Source organism: Pongo pygmaeus, chromosome 3 (genome assembly GCF_028885625.2).
Source record: "Pongo pygmaeus isolate AG05252 chromosome 3, NHGRI_mPonPyg2-v2.0_pri, whole genome shotgun sequence".
In the NCBI taxonomy this organism is placed as follows: domain Eukaryota; kingdom Metazoa; phylum Chordata; class Mammalia; order Primates; family Hominidae; genus Pongo; species Pongo pygmaeus.
Window position 1 is genome coordinate 103,300,534 of NC_072376.2, and position 21,659 is coordinate 103,322,192.

The following is a 21,659-nucleotide window of genomic DNA, read 5'->3' on the forward strand; positions in this document are numbered from 1 at the left end:
TTTGTTGGTTTAAAGTCTGTTTTATCAGAGACTAGGATTGCAACCCCTGCCTTTTTTTGTTTTCCATTTGCTTGGTAGATCTTCCTCCATCCTTTTATTTTGAGCCTATGTGTGTCTCTGCACGTGAGATGGGTTTCCTGAATAGAGCACACTGATGGGTCTTGAGTCTTTATCCAATTTGCCAGTCTGTGTCTTTTAATTGGAGCATTTAGTCCATTTACATTTAAAGTTAATATTGTTATGTGTGAATTTGATCCTGTCATTATGATGTTAGCTGGATATTTTGCTCGTTAGTTGATGCAGTCTCTTCCTAGTCTCAATGGTCTTTACATTTCGGTATGATTTTGCAGTGGCTGGTACCGGTTGTGCCTTTCCATGTTTAGCGCTTCCTTCAAGAGCTCTTTTAGGGCAGGCCTGGTGGTGACAAAATCTCTCAGCATTTGCTTGTCTGTAAAGTATTTTATTTCTCCTTCACTTATGAAGCTTAGTTTGGCAGGATATGAAATTCTGGGTTGAAAATTCTTTTCTTTAAGAATGTTGAATATTGGCCCCCACTCTATTCTGGCTTGTAGGGTTTCTGCCGAGAGATCTGCTGTTAGTCTGATGGGCTTCCCTTTGATGGTAACCCGTCCTTTCTCTCTGGCTGCCCTTAACATTTTTTCCTTCATTTCAGCTTTGGTGAATCTGACAATTATGTGTCTTGGAGTTGCTCTTCTCGAGGAGTATCTTTGTGGCATTCTCTGTATTTCCTGAATCTGAATGTTGGCCTGCCTTGCTAGATTGGGGAAGTTCTCCTGGATAATATCCTGCAGAGTGTTTTCCAACTTGTTTCCATTCTCCCCATCACTTTCAGGTACACCAATCAGACGTAGATTTGGTCTTTTCACATAGTGCCACATTTCTTGGAGACTTTGCTCGTTTCTTTTTATTCTTTTTTCTCTAAACTTCCCTTCTCGCTTCATTTCATTCATTTCATCTTCCAGGGCTGATACCCTTTCTTCCATTTGATCGCATCGGCTCCTGAGGCTTCTGCATTCTTCACGTAGTTCTCGAGCCTTGGTTTTCAGCTCCATCAGCTCCTTTAAGCACTTCTCTGTATTGGTTATTCTAGTTATACATTCTTCTAAATTTTTTTCAAAGTTTTCAACTTCTTTGCCTTTGGTTTGAATATCCTCCCGTAGCTCGGAGTAATTTGATCGTCTGAAGCCTTCTTCTCTCAGCTCGTCAAAGTCATTCTCCATCCAGCTTTGTTCCGTTGCTGGTGAGGAACTGCGTTCCTTTGGAGGAGGAGAGGTACTCTGGTTTTTAGAGTTTCCAGTTTTTCTGCTCTGTTTTTTCCCCATCTTTGTGGTTTTATCTACTTTTGGTCTTTGATGATGGTGATGTACAGATGGGTTTTTGGTGTGGATGTCCTTTCTGTTAGTTTTCCTTCTAACAGACAGAACCCTCAGCTGCAGGTCTGTTGGAGTACCTGGCCGGCCATGTGAGGTGTCAGTCTGCCCCTGCTGGGGGGTGCCTCCCAGTTAGGCTGCTCGGGGGTCAGGGGTCAGGGACCCACTTGAGGAGGCAGTCAGCCCGTTCTCAGATCTCCAGCTGCGTGCTGGGAGAACCACTGCTCTCCTCACAGCTGTCAGACAGGGACATTTAAGTCTGCAGAGGTTACTGCTGTCTTTTTGTCTGTGCCCTGCCCCCAGAGGTGGAGCCTACAGAGGCAGGCAGGCCTCCTTGAGCTGTGGTGGGCTCCACCCAGCTGGGCTCCACCCAGTTCAAGCTTCCTGGCTGCTTTGTTTACCTAAGCGAGCCCGGGCAATGGCGGGCGCCCCTCCCCCAGCCTCGCTGCCGACTTGCTGTTTGATCTCAGACTGCTGTGCTAGCAATCAGCGAGACTCCGTGGGCGTAGGACCCTCTGAGCCAGGTGCGGGCTCTACTCTCCTGGGGCACCGTTTCCTAAGCCCGTCGGAAAAGCACAGTATTCAGGTGGGAGTGGCCCGATTTTCCAGGTGCCGTCTGTGCCCTTGAAGGGGGACTCCCTGACCCCTTGCGCTTCCCGAGTGAGGCAATGCCTCGCCCCTGCTTTGGCTGGCGCACGGTGCGCTCACCCACTGACCTGCGCCCACTGTCTGGCACTCCCTAGTGAGATGAACACGGTACCTCAGATGGAAATGCAGAAATCACCCGTCTTCTGCGTGGCTCGCGATGGGAGCTGTAGACCGGAGCTGTTCCTATTCGGCCATCTTGGCTCCTCCCCTATGTCTTATTATTGTATATCTGGTCAAGCCATTTGGTACAAAACATTTTTTAAAAACAAATCTTTTATATTTCTTGGTCATGTTAATCTATTCCAAGAGAGTGCTAGCTATATTTCCCCCTTAGGCATAAAATCTATGTGTTGTTGTCAATTTCTTTGTTCTGTAATTATTACTTCAATTCTTTAAGAAAATTTAACTACCTGATGAGTCTAATAACATTACTTAGTCACTAGAAGCTTAAAGGTAACAATATAAAATGTATATTTTTTATATTTTCAGTACTCTCGAGACTCAGCCAAATCTTTCAAGATTTTTTGAATTTGTCAAGCACTCTATGACCTCATATGTTATTACACACTATACATTCTCCAATTCATTATTATAAATTATATCACCATTCAAATCTCCTTCCAGTGTGTGTGTGTGTGTGTGTGTGTGTGTATATATATATATATATCTTCCAGTGTGTGTGTGTGTATATATATATATAGATAGAGAATATATAGATATAGATTAAGAATATATAGATATAGATTGAGAATATATATATATAGAGAGAGAGAGAGAGGAAGACAGATATGTAGCAACGGGGTATTACTAAACTTCAGAGTTCTTAAATTATGCTTGCTTTACTGTGCATGTTAAAAAATAATATCTAAGCCTAAGGCATTGATTCACATTTTTACAGCAATTGTTGGCAGTAGCAAATACTGGTATCACTAAAGAATGAAGACAGTCCTCATAAGGACTACTTTTCCCTCACACATTCCACTCCAGCCACATTGGCCTTCTTATTGTTCCTTGAACACACAGAGCATGCTTCTTCCTTAGGGTATTTTGCCTTAGCTCATTTCTTAGACTAGAACATTCTTCCCCCAATTAATTTTACATATGGTTACTAACCCCCTTCCTTCAAAAATTTGCTCAAATGTTACCTTCCTCACCTTCACTACTCTACACTATTTAAAGTTGCAACCTGTCCCCCACACCACTTGTTTCATTCCTGTTATCCTGCTTTTTTTTTCTCCGCATAGCATTTTTATACCTTCTAATACATGATACTATCTAATTATTTATATGCCTATGGTTAATATCTGTGCACCCCAGCCAATATGTAAGTGACAGAAGACAGAGGTTTGCATTGCTCAGCAACATATTTGTAGTTGCTAGACGAGGGGTTAGCAAAGAGCCAGATAGTAAGTATTTTAGGATTTATAAGCCATATAGTCTCTGTCTCAATTAAACTTTGGCATTGTGGCCTAAAAGCTGGTATAGACAATATGTAAATGAATTGGTGTGGAGGTATTTCAATAAAACATTATTTATGAAAACTAACTATAAGCTGGATTTGACTTGTGGACTTTTGAGACAATATCTGGCACGTAGAAGCTCTTAAAGAATATTTGTTAGGCCAGGTGTAGTGGCTCATGCCTGTAACCCCAAACTTTGGGAGGCCGAGGCAGGCGGATCATGAGGTCAGGAGATCGAGACCATCCTGGCCAACATGGTGAAACCCCGTCTCTACTAAAAATACAAAAAATTAGCCTGGCATGGTGACACGTGCCTGTAATCCCAGCTACTTGGGAGGCTAAGACAAAAGAATTGCTAGAACCTGGGAGGCGGAGGTTGCAGTGAACCTAGATGGTGGCACTGTACTCCAGCCTGGTGACACAGTGAGAATCCGTCTAAAAAAAAAAAGAATATTTGTTGAGTGAATGAAATAGATTTATTGAAACCTGGCATATTTAGGATGTGAGCATAAATTACTAATAAATTTGCCCCTTCTCCCAATCCAAAATTGACAATCATTTTTTTTCATTTAAAATATTGACATTGGCCTTACTGCCCATCATAATCAAAAGAGTTCCCTGTCCTGTTAAAACTACAGTGCCTGCTTATATATGACAGAGTAACTGTGGTAGAGTAGTAATCAGAATCGGAACTAAGAGTGAAAGGCTGTCGTAGGCCAGAGGGCAACAAAACCTTGAATTCAAGATTCATATTAAATATATTTGTTAGTTAGTGCTTATTTTTAAATTTAATTCCTGAACAACAAAAGTATATTTTCAGTATGTGAACATATCATGATTTCTACAGCCTATAATGTTTTTCTTATTTCAACTGTGAAAAAAAACCAGATTTTCTTATTTCTTGAGTTAATCGTAAACTTGAAGTGATGGCAATGGACTTGTAACTTATTTTCTCACTCTGCAGTAAATTTCCAAGCCTCTATACAAATGCTGAGTCATTAGTGTCATAGTGCTGTGTCTGTTTATAGATTTTTTTATGAGTGTTATTAACCATAAATGCTCAATATGAAAAAAATGAAGGAAAGTAGCTTCGTCTAATCACAGTAGAACACTGGATTTATTCTATAACAAACTGAAGGGTGACTTAATCACCTCAAATTAAAATTTGTTGTTTATCTCATATATAAATTGAAATTCATTGCATTCTTATGTTTCAGATAACTCGCAGATTTCTCCATTGCGCAGTAACTTTAAGGTGATTATTTGCTCACTATAAATAGAGATATGTGTGTTTATGTATAGAAATCCTTCAGCGTGAGAGTTAAATTAGTCCATCTTAAAGAAAAATGCATTAATGTACAACCATGGAAGGTGTGAAAAGTTTAGGTATATCATCCATCCTCACAGAATCTGTTTGCAGTTATTGGAATAAAATTATTTTCTTTATAGAGATCTATTTAATATTGTTATGGACACCTGCCCATCATAATAATTAAATTTTTATTGATAAAAACAATTATAAATATGTATGGGTACATGTGATATTTTGATACATGCAGATAATGTTTAATGATCAAATAAAGGCATTTTGGATATTCATTGCCTCAAACATTTATTATTACTTTGTGTTGAGAATATTCTAAATCTTTTTCTAATTACTTTGAAATATACAATAAATTACTGATAACTGTAGTCACTCTTCTGTGCTATTGAACACCAGAATTTATTCCTTCTAACTAACTGTATTTTTGTACCCATTAACCAACCTGTCTTCATCTCACCTGCCATTCTCCCCAGCCTCTGATAATCATCATTCTCCTGCCTCAGCCGCCCGAGTAGCTGGGATTACAGGCACGCCAGCACACCCAGCTAATTTTTGTATTTTTAGTAGAGATGGGGTTTCACCATGTTGGCCAGGATGGTCTTGATCTCTTGACCTGGTGATATACCTGCCTCGGCCTTCCAAAGTGCTGGGATTACAGGTGTGAGCCACTGCGCCCAGCCTATTTTGTGAAATATTATGATTATTATGTGTTAGTCTTAATTTGATTTAATTCTTTACAATGCGGGTCTTTATTCCCTTTGAAACTGTTCCCCCATTTGTAGCATACTTTAACATTCAAGTAAATTATTTACCAATATGTTCTTAGCTGATATTACAAAGGCTTTATTCATTCATTCATTTGTTTAATTATTAATGTATTAACCAACACTTACTGAATGTTTATCTTATGTCACAACTTGGTGATCAAAGGACGATTCTTACTTAAACCATTATGGTTTTCTGGGACATATATATTAGTAAAAAAATGATTTCCATTCCATTTAAAGAACACTGGGACAGATGTATGCATGGGCTGCATGTGCATGCTGTCAGTGGAGCACCCCATCTGGCCTGCGGCAGTGTCACCTTGGTTCTGATCAGGAGACCTTGAGCTTTGCCACTTAGCATCTCAGAAGTCTCCCTCAGGATCTTGACCTTGCTTCTTACTACATGTTCTTTCTGAAGATTTCCTCCATGAAGTCCAGAACTTTTATGATTTCATTTCCATTTCTCACGTATCTATTTTTTTATTGAATTCTCTCCATCTTTTACATTAAAATTTGTCTTTAGTTCATCAGCTATCTAATAACAGATACTTACTTCACCAGACTCATCTTTGCTATCAACATTTCCTTTAACTTTCTTAGGTTGTCAGATTTTAAATGTTGACTTAGGTATACTTTAAAAAACAAGGAAAAAAAAGGAAAAAGAGGCAAATAATCCAGAAAACAATATAAAAATAATGTTGTAATTCAAATCAAATACACACTGTGAGCATTCAGTGTTTCCATGGATCTTCTAATAATTTTTTGTTGTTGCTTTCAGATTTTTTGTTTTGATTTGATTGCTTTTTTACTTTTTGCTATAGATATGCAGTTTTTATTTTGATAATGTTTTTCTTTTTCTCTTGTTCTTTTTACTCAAAGACCTCCAGTGATAAATGATATATGTAAGTATACATATCCTAACATATATATTTGTTTTTCAAACTTAGTATGTGGTAGTCATCATAATTAGATAAGACTGATGTTTCTCATTTTGATTATCAGGAAGTTTTGTTTAAAGCAAATTATTGTGGATTTTTTTATGTTTGCCGCATTTGTACTTCTTACACAATCACTTTTAATTAACAATGCATAGTTGTATATTTGCTAAATGTAAACAGTATGTAAGGTGGTAGGAATTTATTGTTCAGAAGATGAGTGCATAGTAGCAATGAAGCACATATATCATATTTGATTTATACCCTGGTTTTATGGATCACAACTATGAGACAGTGGAAAAACCATCAGTTCCACGTAAAATTGGTGCCCAAATGTTAAGTGATATTTATAGAAATTATAACTGGAAGCTAAGGGCAGAAAATGGCTCTAAGATATAAGTGGCAATAGCAGAAATATAATATTTAAAAGATATAAAAGGGTAGTATAAATATCTTGTAAGTAAATTTGTTTCTTTCCCTAGGAAAAGGACATAGTGAATGAAATCATTTTTTTCTCCAAGTCTGACAATGTCTCAAACATTCTAAAATAATCTTTTCTCCCCTATTAGTCATCACTTAAGTGTGAGTTTATTTGAAGTGATTTTGATTTACTGATAACTCATTTTAGTTACTCAGAATTAACTCCCTGCGGAAGACCTAATAACAATCAGTTTTATGGTCATGCGCATTACCTTTCCCCATGATATGGTTTGGCTCTGTATCCACACCCAAATCTCACTTTGAAGTCTAATAATCCCCACGTATCAAGGACAGGACCAGGTGGAGATAATTGAATCATGGAGGCGGTTTCCCCCATGCTGTTCTCGTGTTAGTGAGTTCTCACGAGATCTGATGGTTTTATTTATTTTATATATATGTTAGGATATGTATACTTACGTATATCATTTATCACCTTTGCTCAACACTCATTTTCTCTCGTGCCACCCTGTGGAGAGGTGCCTTCTGCCATGTTTGTAAGTTTTCTGGGGCTTCCCCTCCCATGCAGAACTGTGAGTCAATTAAGCCTCATTTCTTTATAAATTACCCAGTCTGAGGTTTTTTTTTATAGCAGCGTGAGAACGGACTAATACAGTAAATTAGTACTGCAGAAAGTGGGGCGTTGCTGTAAAGATACCTGAAAATGTGGAAGTAACTTTGGAACTGGGTAACAGGCAGAGGTAGGAACTGTTTGGAGGGCTCAGAAGAAGACAAGGAAATGGGGAAAGTTTGGAACTTCCTAGAGACTTGTTGAATGGCTGTGACCAAAATTCTGATAGTGATACGGATAACGATGTCTGGGCCGAGGTGGTCTCAGATGGAGATGAGGAACTTGTTGGGAAGTGAAGTAAAGGTCACTCTTGCTGTACAAAGGGACTGGTGGCATTTTGCCCCTGCCCTAGAGATCTGTGGAACTTTGAACTTGAGAGAGATGACTTAGGGTATCTGGTGGAAGAAATTTCTAAGCAGTATAGCTTTCAAGAGAAAGGAGAGCATAAATGTTGGGAAAATTTGCAGGCTGAAGATGCAATAGAAAAGAAAAACCCGGCCAGGCGCGGTGGCTCACACCTGCAATCCCAGCGCTTTGGGAGGCTGAGGTGGGTGGATCACAAAGTCAGGAGATCAAGACCATCCTGGCTAACATGGTGAAACTCTGTCTCTACTAAAAATACAAAAAATTAGCCAGTCGTGGTGGCAGGAGCCTGTAGTCCCAGCTACTTGGGAGGCTGAGGCAGGAGAATGGCGTGAACCCAGGAGGTGGGGCTTGCAGTGAGCCGTGATCGTGCGACTGCACTCCCGCCTGGGAAACAGTGCAGAACTCTGTCTCATAAAAAAAAAAAAAAGAAAGAAAACCCATTTTCTGAGGAGAAATTCAAGCCCTATGCAGAAATTTGCATAAGGAGGTGAATGTTAATCACCAAGATAGTGGGGAAAATATCTCCAGGGCACGTTGGAGACCTTCACAATAGCCCCTGCCATCCAAGGCCTGGAGGCCTAGGAAGGAAAAATGGTTTCATGGGCTGGGCCCAGGGACGCCCTGCTCTGTGCAGCCTTGGGACATGGTGCCCTGCATCCCAGCTGCCTCAGCTCTAGCCATGGCTAAAAGGGGCCAAGGTACTTCTCAGACCATTGCTTCAGAGAGTTGAATCCCCAAACCTTGGTGGCCTTCACATGGTGTTGGGCCTGCATGTGTACAGGAGTCAAGAATTGAGGTTTGGGAACCTCTGCCTAGATTTCAGAGGATGTATGGCAACACCTGGATGTCTAGGCAGAGTCTGCTTCAGAGGTGGAGCCCTCATGGCTCACTAGGCAATGGCCCAGTGGGGACTGTATATGGGGCTTCAACTCCACATTTCCCTTCCAAATGGGAAGATCGCCACCATATTCTGGACCCCAGAATCATAGATGCACCAACAGCTTGCACTGTGCACCGGAAAAGCTGCAAATACTCAACCCCAGCTGAGAAACCAGCTGGAAGCTGGCCTTTACCCTGCAAATCTACAGGGGCAGAGCTGCCCAAGGCCATGGGAGCCCACTTCGTGCACCAGCGTGCCCTGAATGTGAGACATGGAGTCAAAAGAGATCATTTTGGAACTTTAAGGTTTAATGACTGCCCTATTGGATTTTGGACTTGCATGGGGCCTATAGCCCCTTTGTTTTGGCCAATTTCTCTCATTTGGAATGGATGCATTTACCCCATTCCTGTACCCCCACTGTATCTTGGAAGTAACTAACATGGCTTTGATTTTACAGGCTTACAGATGGAAAGGTCTTGCCTTGTCTCAAATGAGACTTTGGACTTGGACTTTTGGGTTAATGCTGGAATGAGTTAAGACTTTGGGGGACTGTTAGAAGGGCACAATTGTGTCTTTAAATGTGAGGACATGATATTTGGTAGGGGCTGGGGCAGAATGATATGGTTTAGCTTTGTATCCCCACCCAAATCTCACCTTGAATTGTCATATTCCCCACATTTCAAGGGTGGAACCAGGTGGAGATAATTGACTCATGGAGGCAGTTTCCCCCATGCTCTTCTCGGGTTGGTGAGTTCTCACGAGATGTGATGGTTTTAAAAGGGGCTTCCCCCTTCGCTCCACATTCATTCTTTCTCCTACTGCCCTGTAAAGAGGTGCCTTCCACCATGATTGTAAGTTTTCTGGGGCCTCCCTAGGCATGTGAAACTGTAAGTAAATTAAATCTTTTTTCTTTATAAATTACCCAGTCTCATATTTCTTCATAACATCATGAGAACAGACTAATACACCCCAGTCTGATGAATAATTTCAGAAAACATTTCAGAGGAGCAAACCAAAATAAGTACAAAACCAAAACACAAAAGAACTCTACAGGCACATATTTTAACCCTTGAGAATCTGCCTTAATTGTGAACACAAAATCAAAATTCGAGGTTCTTACTAGGGATGATAACCTTTCCTACACTTTGCCAATCATTGTATTAATTCTATGACAGAGGCTGCCTGAAGTACATGGGGAGGGGTGGGGGGGGCTGTCCAGTTTTTAAATGGTTGAGATTTTACCCTTGATCCAATGCAGCCCTTGGAGCCTGTGCACTTGAACCACATTTTATTGGCTACTTATAGAGCTTTTTTTTTTTTTTTTCTGATCCGACCTTTACCATCATGTGTTTTACCCACTCAAACAAGTATTCTAAAGAAGAGGTGTACAGAATGTGCTATTTGGCTTGTTTTAGCAGTGTTCACAATGTTGTTCTGAAATTAAACAGCATGTTTCTAGATAGCTGGATTGATCTTTAACTTTGGACATTGTAAATCTTAAAGTTGAACATGTTTCCTTTTAAATTTTGACCACTAGCTTAAATGTACAGCCATTTAGTAATTGTACATAACTATGTGGCATGTTATCTGTGCGTTAATATTACTCCTCACTTTTTTAATTTCCCTAACCACTACTTTCTTTCTTCAAAGTATTCAAATCTTAATTTTGACTTTTAACATATGTAAATTTCTTCCAACCCTTTGTGGAAGACTAGCAATCATGGTCCAGTCAAAACAGAAATTATACCTTAATTTGAACAGGAAAAGTTTAATATAAAATTATTAACTATAACAGTAGTTTTAGATAATGCAGCATTAGCAAGTACATAATAAAGAGAAGTCAAAAAAATATAGGAATAGCAGATGCAAGGAACAAACTTGACTCATAGGACTGAATAAAACAACTACAGAAGAGCCCACCCACCCTAAAGCTGAAATCTAGATCTTGCTGAAGAGAGTATAATTATGGCTCATTGAATGGCAAGGAAGTCACTGTGGTAGTGCATTGGCAGAATTTACTGGAATTCTCTCCTCTGGTACTTGCTGGAAATCTACACTGTACAGTGTTGAGGAATGGTGTTTATGTCAATATATCTTGGAGGGGACACTCTTCTACAAGACTACTTAAGCAGATTCCCAGGGGAAGCTTCTGGCCACTGAGTGCTGCAGGCTGTCATGCACTGCAAGCCATAGTGCTGCAGAAGCCAGATACTGCAGAAGCTGCTCACACTCTGAGTGCTTAGTGCCAGAGAAGCTGCTCACATTGCAGGAAACTGTTTAGAGAACACATCAGAACTAGGAAAGAAAACCTTCATCTCTGGCAACGGCTGTAGCTCTTTACTGACAAAGCTTAACATCATGCTACCTGGCAGAAGAAGAACATTTAATGTTCCCAGCTCCTTTTTTTTTTTTTTTTTTTTTCCAGAAGAGGAAAGGAAGGGTAAATGAAGTAGGACAATTAATTGACAAGTGGCACAAAATCCTTGTTACAAGCAAATAATTAATTGTATCTTTGCTTTAATTTGACAATATGTGATTTTCAGAAATATATAAAAGTTTTTGTATATTAAAAAGAAACTGATATCTTACTATAGAGCGATTTATACTTACAGTTCAAAACTCTCTTTAGGTTCTGGCAGATGTATTCATTTTCCTCAAGGCTGGTGATTTGAGAGAGACCCTAAGCTGCTTGCAAGATCAGACAACTGTATTTATACAGCGATTTGGGATGACTTTGAGGATGAGCGAGAGATAAAGTATGGAATAGAGAAGTATAAGGTTTAAATATATATAGTATCAAAACAACAGCAAGAACAACCACAAAAAAAACAAACATATAAAGATGTAGAGTCCTTCTTCTACCTCTGTTCATACCCTACTAATTTACTGGCTTCGTATTCTCTGTAAGGATAAGCTATTTTTATGGACAGAGCAGAGAATGAAAGTTTATCCATAGTATGGGCAATTTTCTTCTGGCACAATACCCTTTAGAGATATTCATTTCTTTCTAGTATTTTCTTCATTTTCAAGAATTTGTAAATAAAAAAAAAAATGTTTGTAAAAAGAGGAACTCAATGAACCAAAGCATTGAAGTATTGCTCCTATAATTTGTTTTACTAATTAATAAAAGTACAAGAAAATCAGACAAGATGTAAATATAAACAGAATCATAATTAAAAATCCAATTTAACATTTAAGCTACAAATTAATTGTTATTTTTCATCAATATGTTATTGATTCTTTTGACGGAGTCATCTTGTGTTTTCTCTGTGCTCGTGTTTTAACCTTTATATTTGAAAAACGCATTTAAATTATGTAAGCCAATACTTTCAAAGACCAGTATTTTTTATTTATTACAATTAAAACAGCTTCAAAATGAACATGTTGGTTTAACCAAAAAGACTTTGAAAAAGTCTATATACACTTTGGAAAGTTCTGAGGAATAATACATAGTGTTTCTGATCTCTTGTGTTTTATTTCACATTTCATAAACAGCAATCTCCACATTAGTACAACTTTTATGGTTGTCCAGCAGGTAAAACTAATTCAGATGAGTTATGTAAAATATATTTAAACAATAAATTCAGTAAAGGTGTAACAATGAACCATGGGAAGAGGGGGATGCAGCCCACTTACCCCAATTATAAAAGCCAATAAACCCATTTATCTATGATATATATTTTAGGACATACTATATGCATGTCATAAGGAAAGTTCAGAGAAGTATATAGTATGGCTCCTGATTACAGTGAATTTGAATTATCGTTTATTTCAGTCTACCAAATGTACAATGAACTCCTGAAATATTCCAACCACTCTTCAAGAAGCTAGAGATACAAAAATGAACATGATATGGTCCAAATTTCTGCAGAAATAGTAGTGAATTTTCAAATATGATGGTAATGCAATATTTCATGGATATTGTTGAGATCTAATTTAGATCTTGAGGAAAGGGTAGTCTTTAGTTACAAGGTAAACCAGTTTGGCTGGAATGCAAATCCTGGATAAGGATAGTGAGCTGGAAGGTACAGTATCCATGCTGGAATTAATAGTATAGATTTACTCCAAGTAGTTGTTTCATGCAAATTCTAAAACTATATGTTTCAGGTGATTGTTGCTTTGTTATTGCTCAGATCATGTCTTATAAACAATTATCCACTCTATGCCTAAAGTCATTTTTTGCATCGCTATTTTATTTTAGGAACTCATGTGCAACTGCTTTCAGGAAATGATTTTTTAATGTCTACTACAAATTGTTTCAGCTAAGACACTTCCCTGAGTTCTCTGTTGCTGAAATTTGGCCTGAATACTCCACTTTTCCGTCCTCCAAGTCCTCTATCACTTGAGATATTTCCTTTTTCTTACTTAATGGTATAGGTGGATACAGCCTCCTTACCTTACGTCTTTTTTTCCTAGCCTGAAGAAGAGCATTCAGAATTTTTTTTTTTAAGTTAGAATTTATTGATCTTCATTGTAAGATTGCTCCTGTGATCTCTAGGCTACTACATGACTGCATAAATCATTCTCACACTGCTATAAAAACTACTGGAGACTGGGTAATTTATAAAGAAAAGAGGTTTAATTGACTCTCAGTTCCAATGGCTCTACAGAAAGTATGGCTGGGAGGCCTTAGGAAACTTATAATCATGGCTGAAGGGTGAAAGGGAAACAAGCACCTTCTTTACATAGTGGCACGAGAGAGAGTGTGTGTGTGTGCGAGAGAGCAAAGGGGGAAGTGCTACACACTTTCAAACAACCAGATCTCCTGAGAACTCACTCACGAGAACAGCAAGAGGAAATCTGCCCCTGTGATCCAGTCCAGTCACCTCCTACCAGCTCCCTCCACCAACATTGGAAATTACAATTCAACATGAGATTTGGCTGGGGACACAGAAACAAACCATATGAATGACCAATCAGAATCCAAATAGATGACTACATTTGTTTTCATTTTCTGAAGATCTCATACCACCACTTCTTCTACCACCACCACTGCTCACACTACCATTAGTGGAGACTAGGGATTTAGAAAACAAAGTTAGGGAGCCTCAGTACTATTTGTTCAATCTGTTTCTTTATTTTTAGTTGTGCAATAAGTCTAGCTTTGGAAACTATTAAACATAGAACTACTGTAGAATTATTAAACATAAATATTTTGTTTATTATATCATTTACTCTTGCAAGAATTAAAGCTAAAGAAAAAATGAAAAATGTGTGGAGTTTAGATATTAAATTTTAGCTGCTTTCCACTATAACATATTTTGTATTTTTATGTAGTGCAATCATTATTCATAGAGTTCTTCAATAATATTTACTTAAAATTATTTTTTCACCAGCATTTTAACTCTAAAATGTGTTAGGAAAATACTTTTTTTCTTGGAGATAAGTGATATTTATTAATTGATTAATATCTTTATGTTCTGGCTTCACTATTAGATTACTATTTACTAACTCTATATCTTAATATGAGAAGAAATAATTATTTGAAATCACGTCATATAAATGAAAAGGCTGTGTCTTTGGAATCAGGTAGTTAGAGTTTAGCATTATTCACAGTGGCATTTTAAATATTTATCTACTTGTGCCTCATTGCCTTCATCTATTACATGTGAATGACATTCATTTCACACATTCACTCATTCATTCAACACTTTTTTTAAGCAACTAATTTATATATTAATATGAACTAGGTTAGCAACAGCCAATGCAGAGAAAAGACAAAGCATTGTCAATATATTTATAGCACTCATATTTCTACTTTCAAATTAAATTACATAACCTATGCAAAATATTAATTTAATACACATTGAACTCAATTTGTTTATTCCCTCTATCTTCCTTCTCCACTGCTAATTATAAATTACAGCTTATTGCTGATTGGGCTCAACACATGAGTCATATACCAGTGGAGCAGATGGAGTAGCTTCCTTGTTCTCTTTTGTTTAAGCTGATGTTGATTTCTAATTTCTAATATACTTCATTTACTTATAAATTGTTATTGCTGTAGTTATTGTTTTGCAAGACTAATTTATAAGATAATATATAGAAAGTAACATTCTATGTATTAAATTTTTAAAGCTAATTTTAAAAATTAACTTGACGTCTTGACTTTATATTCATTGATAGTTTCACTTAAAGAATATATAAAATGATTTTGAAATTTCAAAAACAAGTATGGGAATTAAGATGGGTTTTCTGGAGAATAAAGTGGGTCAGATAAATTAATCCATTCCCTTGGGTTCAGATGCTATGTTTTATAACGTGGTAGAATTATGGAAACAACCATATTCCCTGAGGTAAAAGCAGTATGGCATAATAACAGAATTCTAGACTAAAAACAGAGTATTAAGATCTATTCCCATTTATAACTCATAACTCATTAGCTTGTGACTTTAGGAAATTTGCATTATTTCATTTTCCTCAGTTTCTGTCTGTAAAATGGAAATAACAATATCTTTGGATGCTTCAAAGGGTTATTGTAAGAATAAATGAAATATATATCAAAATGTATTCTGATATGTATAAAATGCCATAATATTTTGTCAGTGTCAACCTCCAAATCTCTATGTAGGGGAGGCTTAGAGGTTGCAATCTGGTTTGAAGTAGACTCTGGCGGGGACTCATTCGGAGCTGGATTTTTGTTTTTTTTTTAAGACTACAATGTTTTGGTCTTAGACTTTTTTTGTTTTTCCTTAAAACTACCATGATAGGTATGCTATCTTTTACTTCGTTCGTATATTAATTTTGAGGGAGTTAGAGTTAGGCTGGAATTCTGGGGCTTAAACTGTATTAGTTATCTCTATCTTTGCGATAGATTTTCCTGAATTACAACATTTATTATCTCACAATTTCTGTGAATCAGGAATCTGGAAGTAGCTTAGCTGAGTCCTTTGGCTCCGCATCTCTCATAAAGCTGCATTCAAGCTGGCCTGCAGTCATCTCAGGACTTGACTGGGGAATGACCCACTTTCAATCCAGTCACATGGTCTTTGGCAGGATTTAGTTTCTTGCTGGTTATTAGATGGGGGCCACAGTTCCTCAGTAGCTGTTAACCTCCTTGCCACATTGATCTCTCCATATGTAGCGGACAAAATGGCAGCTTATTTCCTCTAAGGGAGCACATGAGACGAGTCCGGAGAATGTGAGCAGGACAGAAGTCACAGCATTTTATGACCTAACCTCAGAAATGTTATCCCATCACTTTTGCTGTATTCTATTCATTAGAAGCAGATTACCAAATCCATTGCATACATGAGAAAGGAAAATTACATAAAGCGCATGAACACCAGGGAGCCCTTTTAGTAGCTACCTACCACATCAGCCACATAACATAGATTACGGGTTTTTCTTGCTCCTTCTCAACCTCCAACTGTCATACCAACCATGGAATATGTATTTTTCTTTATATTTCTATGCTGGGTCTAACATGAAGAACAACAGGAGAAATGGGGAAATGTAGGTCAAGGGATACAAGGTAGTAAATATGCAGGATTAACAAGTGGAGAGATCTAATGCACAACATATGGACTATAGTTAATAATAGTATATTGTATTCAGGATTTTTGCTAAATGAGTAGATTACAGCTGCTCTTGCCATAGGGAGAAAATGGGCAACTATGTGAGATGATGTATAAGTTAATTTGTTCCACATTTGTAACCACTTTACTATATCTACATATATGTATCTTATAACATCATGTTATATGCCTTAAATATACCCAATAAAAGTTATTTTTTAAAAAAGAACAGAGATAGCCATTTCCCACATCTAAATGCAGTGAAGTACAGTAACAGAATTCTAGACTAGAAATGGAATGTTAAGGTCAAGCCCCATTTCTAGCTTATTAGATTGTGATTCTAGAGAACTCACTTTATCTCTTTTTCCTATATTTCCATCCTGAAATGGGAAAAAAATGGTATTTCTTAATGCTTCAAATAGTAGTTATTCCTAAGAACATAGTTGCCCACATTATGATTTGAACAAAGATGAAAGAAATATTCACCTCAGTAAAATTTCATCACAAATTGCCTAAGTAAAAATGGATGTCCCACATGACAGAGCGTACCAGGTTTTCTCTATTTCCCAGACATACAGACTCTAATTGCTCTTTAGATCAAATAAGACAATTGCACATATAGAACCTTCAACCTCAGTGGTAATATATAAAAGTTAATTAAACCGTTTCTATTTGTTTTCTACAAAGTTCAAATTCTTTATGTTAAGGAATCTAAATACATTTGATTTGGAAATAGTATTGCCTGTGGTATTTCAATTATTAATATGGAGAATAAATATTGTTATTCATGTGCTGAAGTGACTTTTCCACTTCAAAGTGGTGTCTGTAAAGGAAAATAATGAATAAAATCTGCATTTCTTACTTTTACCACATCTATGGTCACAGAAGCAACAAAGCCTAATCTGATACCATAATATAATTTAGAAGTATTTTATTATGGCATTTGATATATGCAAGTACTCTACAGAATTGATAAATTTATACTTTCTACTTAGGAAATGATTCTGCCCTACCTATTTGCTTATCATTTACTGCCAAGGAAGGGAGGAAGGAAGAGAGGGAGGGAGGGAGAAAGGGAAGAAGGAAGAGAGGGAAGCAGAAGAGCTGTAAGAAATAGTGACTTATCAGATTGGGAGTAAAAGACAAATACATATGGCTCTTGAAAAATGATCTAGAGATCAAAAGATATTTTGCAGTGCATTTACGATTTTCACAAATTTTTTGTGCCTACTTGACATTTATGTCTTAAAAGAGAAAGATCAAAATGAAATGTGAATGCCTAATTTCACTAATCTAATGTTTGAAGTGACAGAAGTCACCAGTGACCAGGACAAATTCATATGTAGCACACAGAAACTGATCCCATTCTAGTCTTATTTCTGACACACGTTGTTTAGCGCAGTGGAATTAACTAATTTCTCTTTCCCTTAATCTCATCTGTCATGTCAGGCTAAAGGAATAATAGGGGAAACATAATTTTACTTACTATAAATAAAGTTTATGAATTTCACATTATGGAAAAAAATGTTATTGTCCACTCAATATATGTATTTTGAAGGAATATTGACTGCATATTTAATTAATTTCTGTTTCAAAATCATGACACAACTACAGTAATTGCTCTCTTTATGGGGAAAAGGCTCTTTCTCTAGTGAAGCTTTATGATCCACAAACACTGACAAAAGATTCAAGGAATTATGGCTTATGTAATTACTCGGCATGTATTTAATTGTTTTCCTTGGAATACTTGTTTATGGGATGATAGAATTAAAAAATGATTGAATCCTAACATCTGAACTTCAAATTTCTATTTCTCTCTGATATTATGATTAATATAGCTATTTATTTGCAACAGTTCTCAGATCATTGTTTTTCTTTATAAGACAATTTTGTTGTGCAAGTATTACTTAATACAAAATACATTAATAAATAAAGTTAAGTGTACAAAAGCAGATGCTGCTACTAAACACATGTTTCTTTGCTAGAATCAAGATATATTTAAGGACTATTATGAAATTAGGAACTAAAGTGAATAATTTTGGATTTTGCCGTTGTTGAAATGAATGAATGTATTGTTTTTTAACACAGATTTTATTTCATATGTATGGCTTAGTCCTCAAATAGGTAAGACTTCACTGAGACAGTTGTATTTAAAAATTTGATATAATTTTTATCAAACAGATTTGAATTTGAACAATAAGTACTGGATTTGAGGTATGAAAATGTGAGCCTTTGTGTCAAAATTAAAAACTTTTTGGCATTAAAGATGACTATCAAGAAAGTGAAGACAACCAATACAATGAAACTGTTTGAAAATCTTGTATCTGATAAGAGACTTATATCCAGAATACATAAAAAATTTGTATAATTCAACAATAAAAAGAAAAATAACCTAATTTTAAAATGAGCATACCATTTGAATAGATATTTCTCACTATAAGATATATGAATGTCCAATAAGCACATGAAAAATGTGATCAATATCATTATTCATTAGGAAAGTGCAAACCCAAACCACAATGAGATACCACTTGACTCCCACTAGGATGGCTTTCATCAAAAAGACAGAAAATAAAAAATATTAGCAAGGATATGGAGAAATTACAACACTCATACTTTGCTGTTGGGGATGAAAATGATGTGACTCCTTTGGAAAAAGTTTTAATTTTTAAAAATGTTAAATATAGAGTTAACATTTTGTGATATGGTAATAGTTTCTACTTCTAGATGTGATGCAGTATCTACTCCTCGGTCTATACCCAAGAAAAGTAAAAATATATGTTCACTAAAACCTGTACCTGATTTTCATAGCAATGATATTCATAATAGCCCAATGTGGAAATCATGCAAATGTTCATCAATTGATGAATGGATTTAAAAATATGGTATATTCATACAGTAAAACATTATTCATCCATGGAAATAAATAAAACACTAGAACATGAATTAAACTTGAAAATATGCAAAGTCAAAGAAGGCAGAGAGAAAAGGCCATATGTGGTATTATTCCATTTATATAAAATGTCCACAATAGGCAAATCTATAAAGACGGAAAGTAGATTAGTGCTTGTCAGGGAATGGAGGATTGGGGAATGGGGATTGATAGTTAATGGGTATGGAGTATTTTTTTAAGGTGAGGAAAAATGTTCTGGAATTACATAGTGGTGATGGTTGAACGATTCTGACTATACTAAAAACCACTGAAGTGTACACTTTGAAATGATAAATTTTATTGTATATGAATTATAACTCGATAAAACAATTATACAAATGATATAATTCAATAAAAAAATTATACAAATGATAATAATAAATCAGCAAAGAAGTATTTGTGAATTAGGATATGTGCCATTCAGGAAACAAACAAGATCCAAGGGTAGTAATGCACAGGGATATGTTTTAGAAAGTAGTTTAGGTTGGATTTTTCAAAAGCAGAAAAAGATGCAAACCTCTGAGTTTTCTGGATTTAAAATTGAATGCAGAATTGTCTACTAATGATATGAGAGTTACAAAACTTGAGCTAAATCAAAAAGCCAGTGCTTAGCACTGAGAGATGTAATGTGTATTTAAATTAGTCCCTGCAGGGTTTGTAGCTTATGATTCTAATAAATAAATTCCAAAAGCAATAACACAGTATTATGTATAATGATTGATGTCCCAGTGATATAAACATGCAGCTATAGGATTATGCTTATTTTGCTTATTTAAATAACTGAGAGGTTACATTTTAGGAGAAATAAGTAATCTCTAAGTACACATTTAAGAAGCTTTGGAGTTGGCATATTTTTAAAATTTGCCCTTGTAATAGAAAAGGCTGTTGATTACTTGCTTTTAACGAATTAGTAACTTTCGCTTGATGAAGTAGAAAAAGTACAAAAAGTTAACTAATTAAGCAAGTGACAAAGAAAAAGCATACAAAATTCTTGTAGAGTTATCTCAACTTAATTAACTCAGAATATCCAATAATAATCACTTTAAACTTTTAATGTACTTTGTGAATACCATGTCTCATTTGACCCTTACAAAATCTGTGAGATAGGGCATCTGCCTATATTTCCAGATGAGAAAATAGAGAAAATGAGATTAAATGTAATATGTCATAGTTGGATGATTTCTTAGAAAGCCATGATAAAAACCACAGATCTCCTGATACAATGATTCATATTTTTTTTTCTGTTAGACTAGTGTTGATTGCTCAGTGATATTGTTGGGACTGGAGTGGCAGGAGTGGTAGTGATGAAAGACTAAGAGGAACAATGTTTTGATAAAGAAATATATTAGAGTCCATTTTTCACAGACTAAGAATAGGTAGTTCAAAATCTGACAAGTAAAAAATTAAAAACATAAAAACTTTGTAGAACAATTAGAAGATACATTTCTGAGCACCATTTATTATAAGATTATTGTGAAGTAGGATTTAGTTATTTATTTAAAAAAACTCAGAAGGTTCTCAGCATAAAAATATATGTTAGTAATTAGATTGTGTTTTCATATGCACTTAAAAAGTATCTGGGCTGGTACTATGTCCCCAAGACTAGTAAATAATTATGTAAGTTAGAAACAACCTACCATATGGTCCCTCTTGTCAAATGAAAGTCAACTACTGTCTAATGAAGCAGTTCAAAAGCATTTTGGCCATTTTCCAAATAAATCACCATTCAATATTTCTTTTTAGTAATGACAACTGACTTAACGGTGGCCCTGCTTTTTTATGCTTCCTCTCTTGCCTTATGAGAATGTAAGTCTAATCCTACCTTTAAAGACAACAGGATGTCACAATACAGCACCCTTAGCTAGTTCAAGGCATGAAACAACTCTATCACTTCAGGATTTTGTGATGGCAGCTTTACATTAGTCCAGCAATTCAAGATGGAAATAGGACAATGTAACAGAGGACACAAAAGTTGTTGCTTTATGACTGAAGTTGCAGGATAGAGATGAGCCTTGATTCTGTGTTATGTAGCTGGACTCCACAAAAACACAACTACTACTCAGCATATTATGCACTCAATAGACTGGCCTGGTTTGGAAATGATGCCACAGTTTGCCCCATCATTATGTTTTCTCTCTCTTCTATTAATAGACTTTAGGTTCAGAAAACCCGTGTTACAGAAGCACACTACAGGAGCACACTATTTTTTGTCTTTTAAGGAATTACCTGATGTAACATTTTTCCTTCTTTTATTTTTCACAGAAATTATTTTATTAACATATTTTTCTTTTGAGATATAGAGTAGTGAGTTCCTGTAATATTCAAACAAACATTATTCACAGGAATCATTATTTTCCTCTGCCTCCAGTTCAATAACCATTTTCTTTTTCA

At 36.2% G+C, this 21,659-nt stretch overlaps 1 protein-coding gene across 10 annotated transcripts in view; it reads left to right on the forward strand.

The window, feature by feature from the left end:
• CCSER1 (coiled-coil serine rich protein 1) overlaps nucleotides 1-21,659 on the forward strand; it is a 1,459,661-nt gene that overhangs the window by 699,578 nt on the left and 738,424 nt on the right. For 2 of the 10 annotated variants that reach the window (XM_054484476.1, XM_063663913.1), the window contains one exon: nucleotides 11,449-11,575. The exons of 7 other annotated variants lie outside the window; for them this stretch is intronic. In XM_054484476.1, the coding sequence (XP_054340451.1) occupies nucleotides 11,449-11,574 (126 nt within the window). In that variant the 3' untranslated portion in view covers nucleotide 11,575. Of the gene's footprint in view, nucleotides 1-4,716; nucleotides 5,016-11,448; nucleotides 11,576-21,659 lie in introns of those variants that run through there. One more of the 10 variants, XM_063663915.1, reaches the window with a different exon arrangement.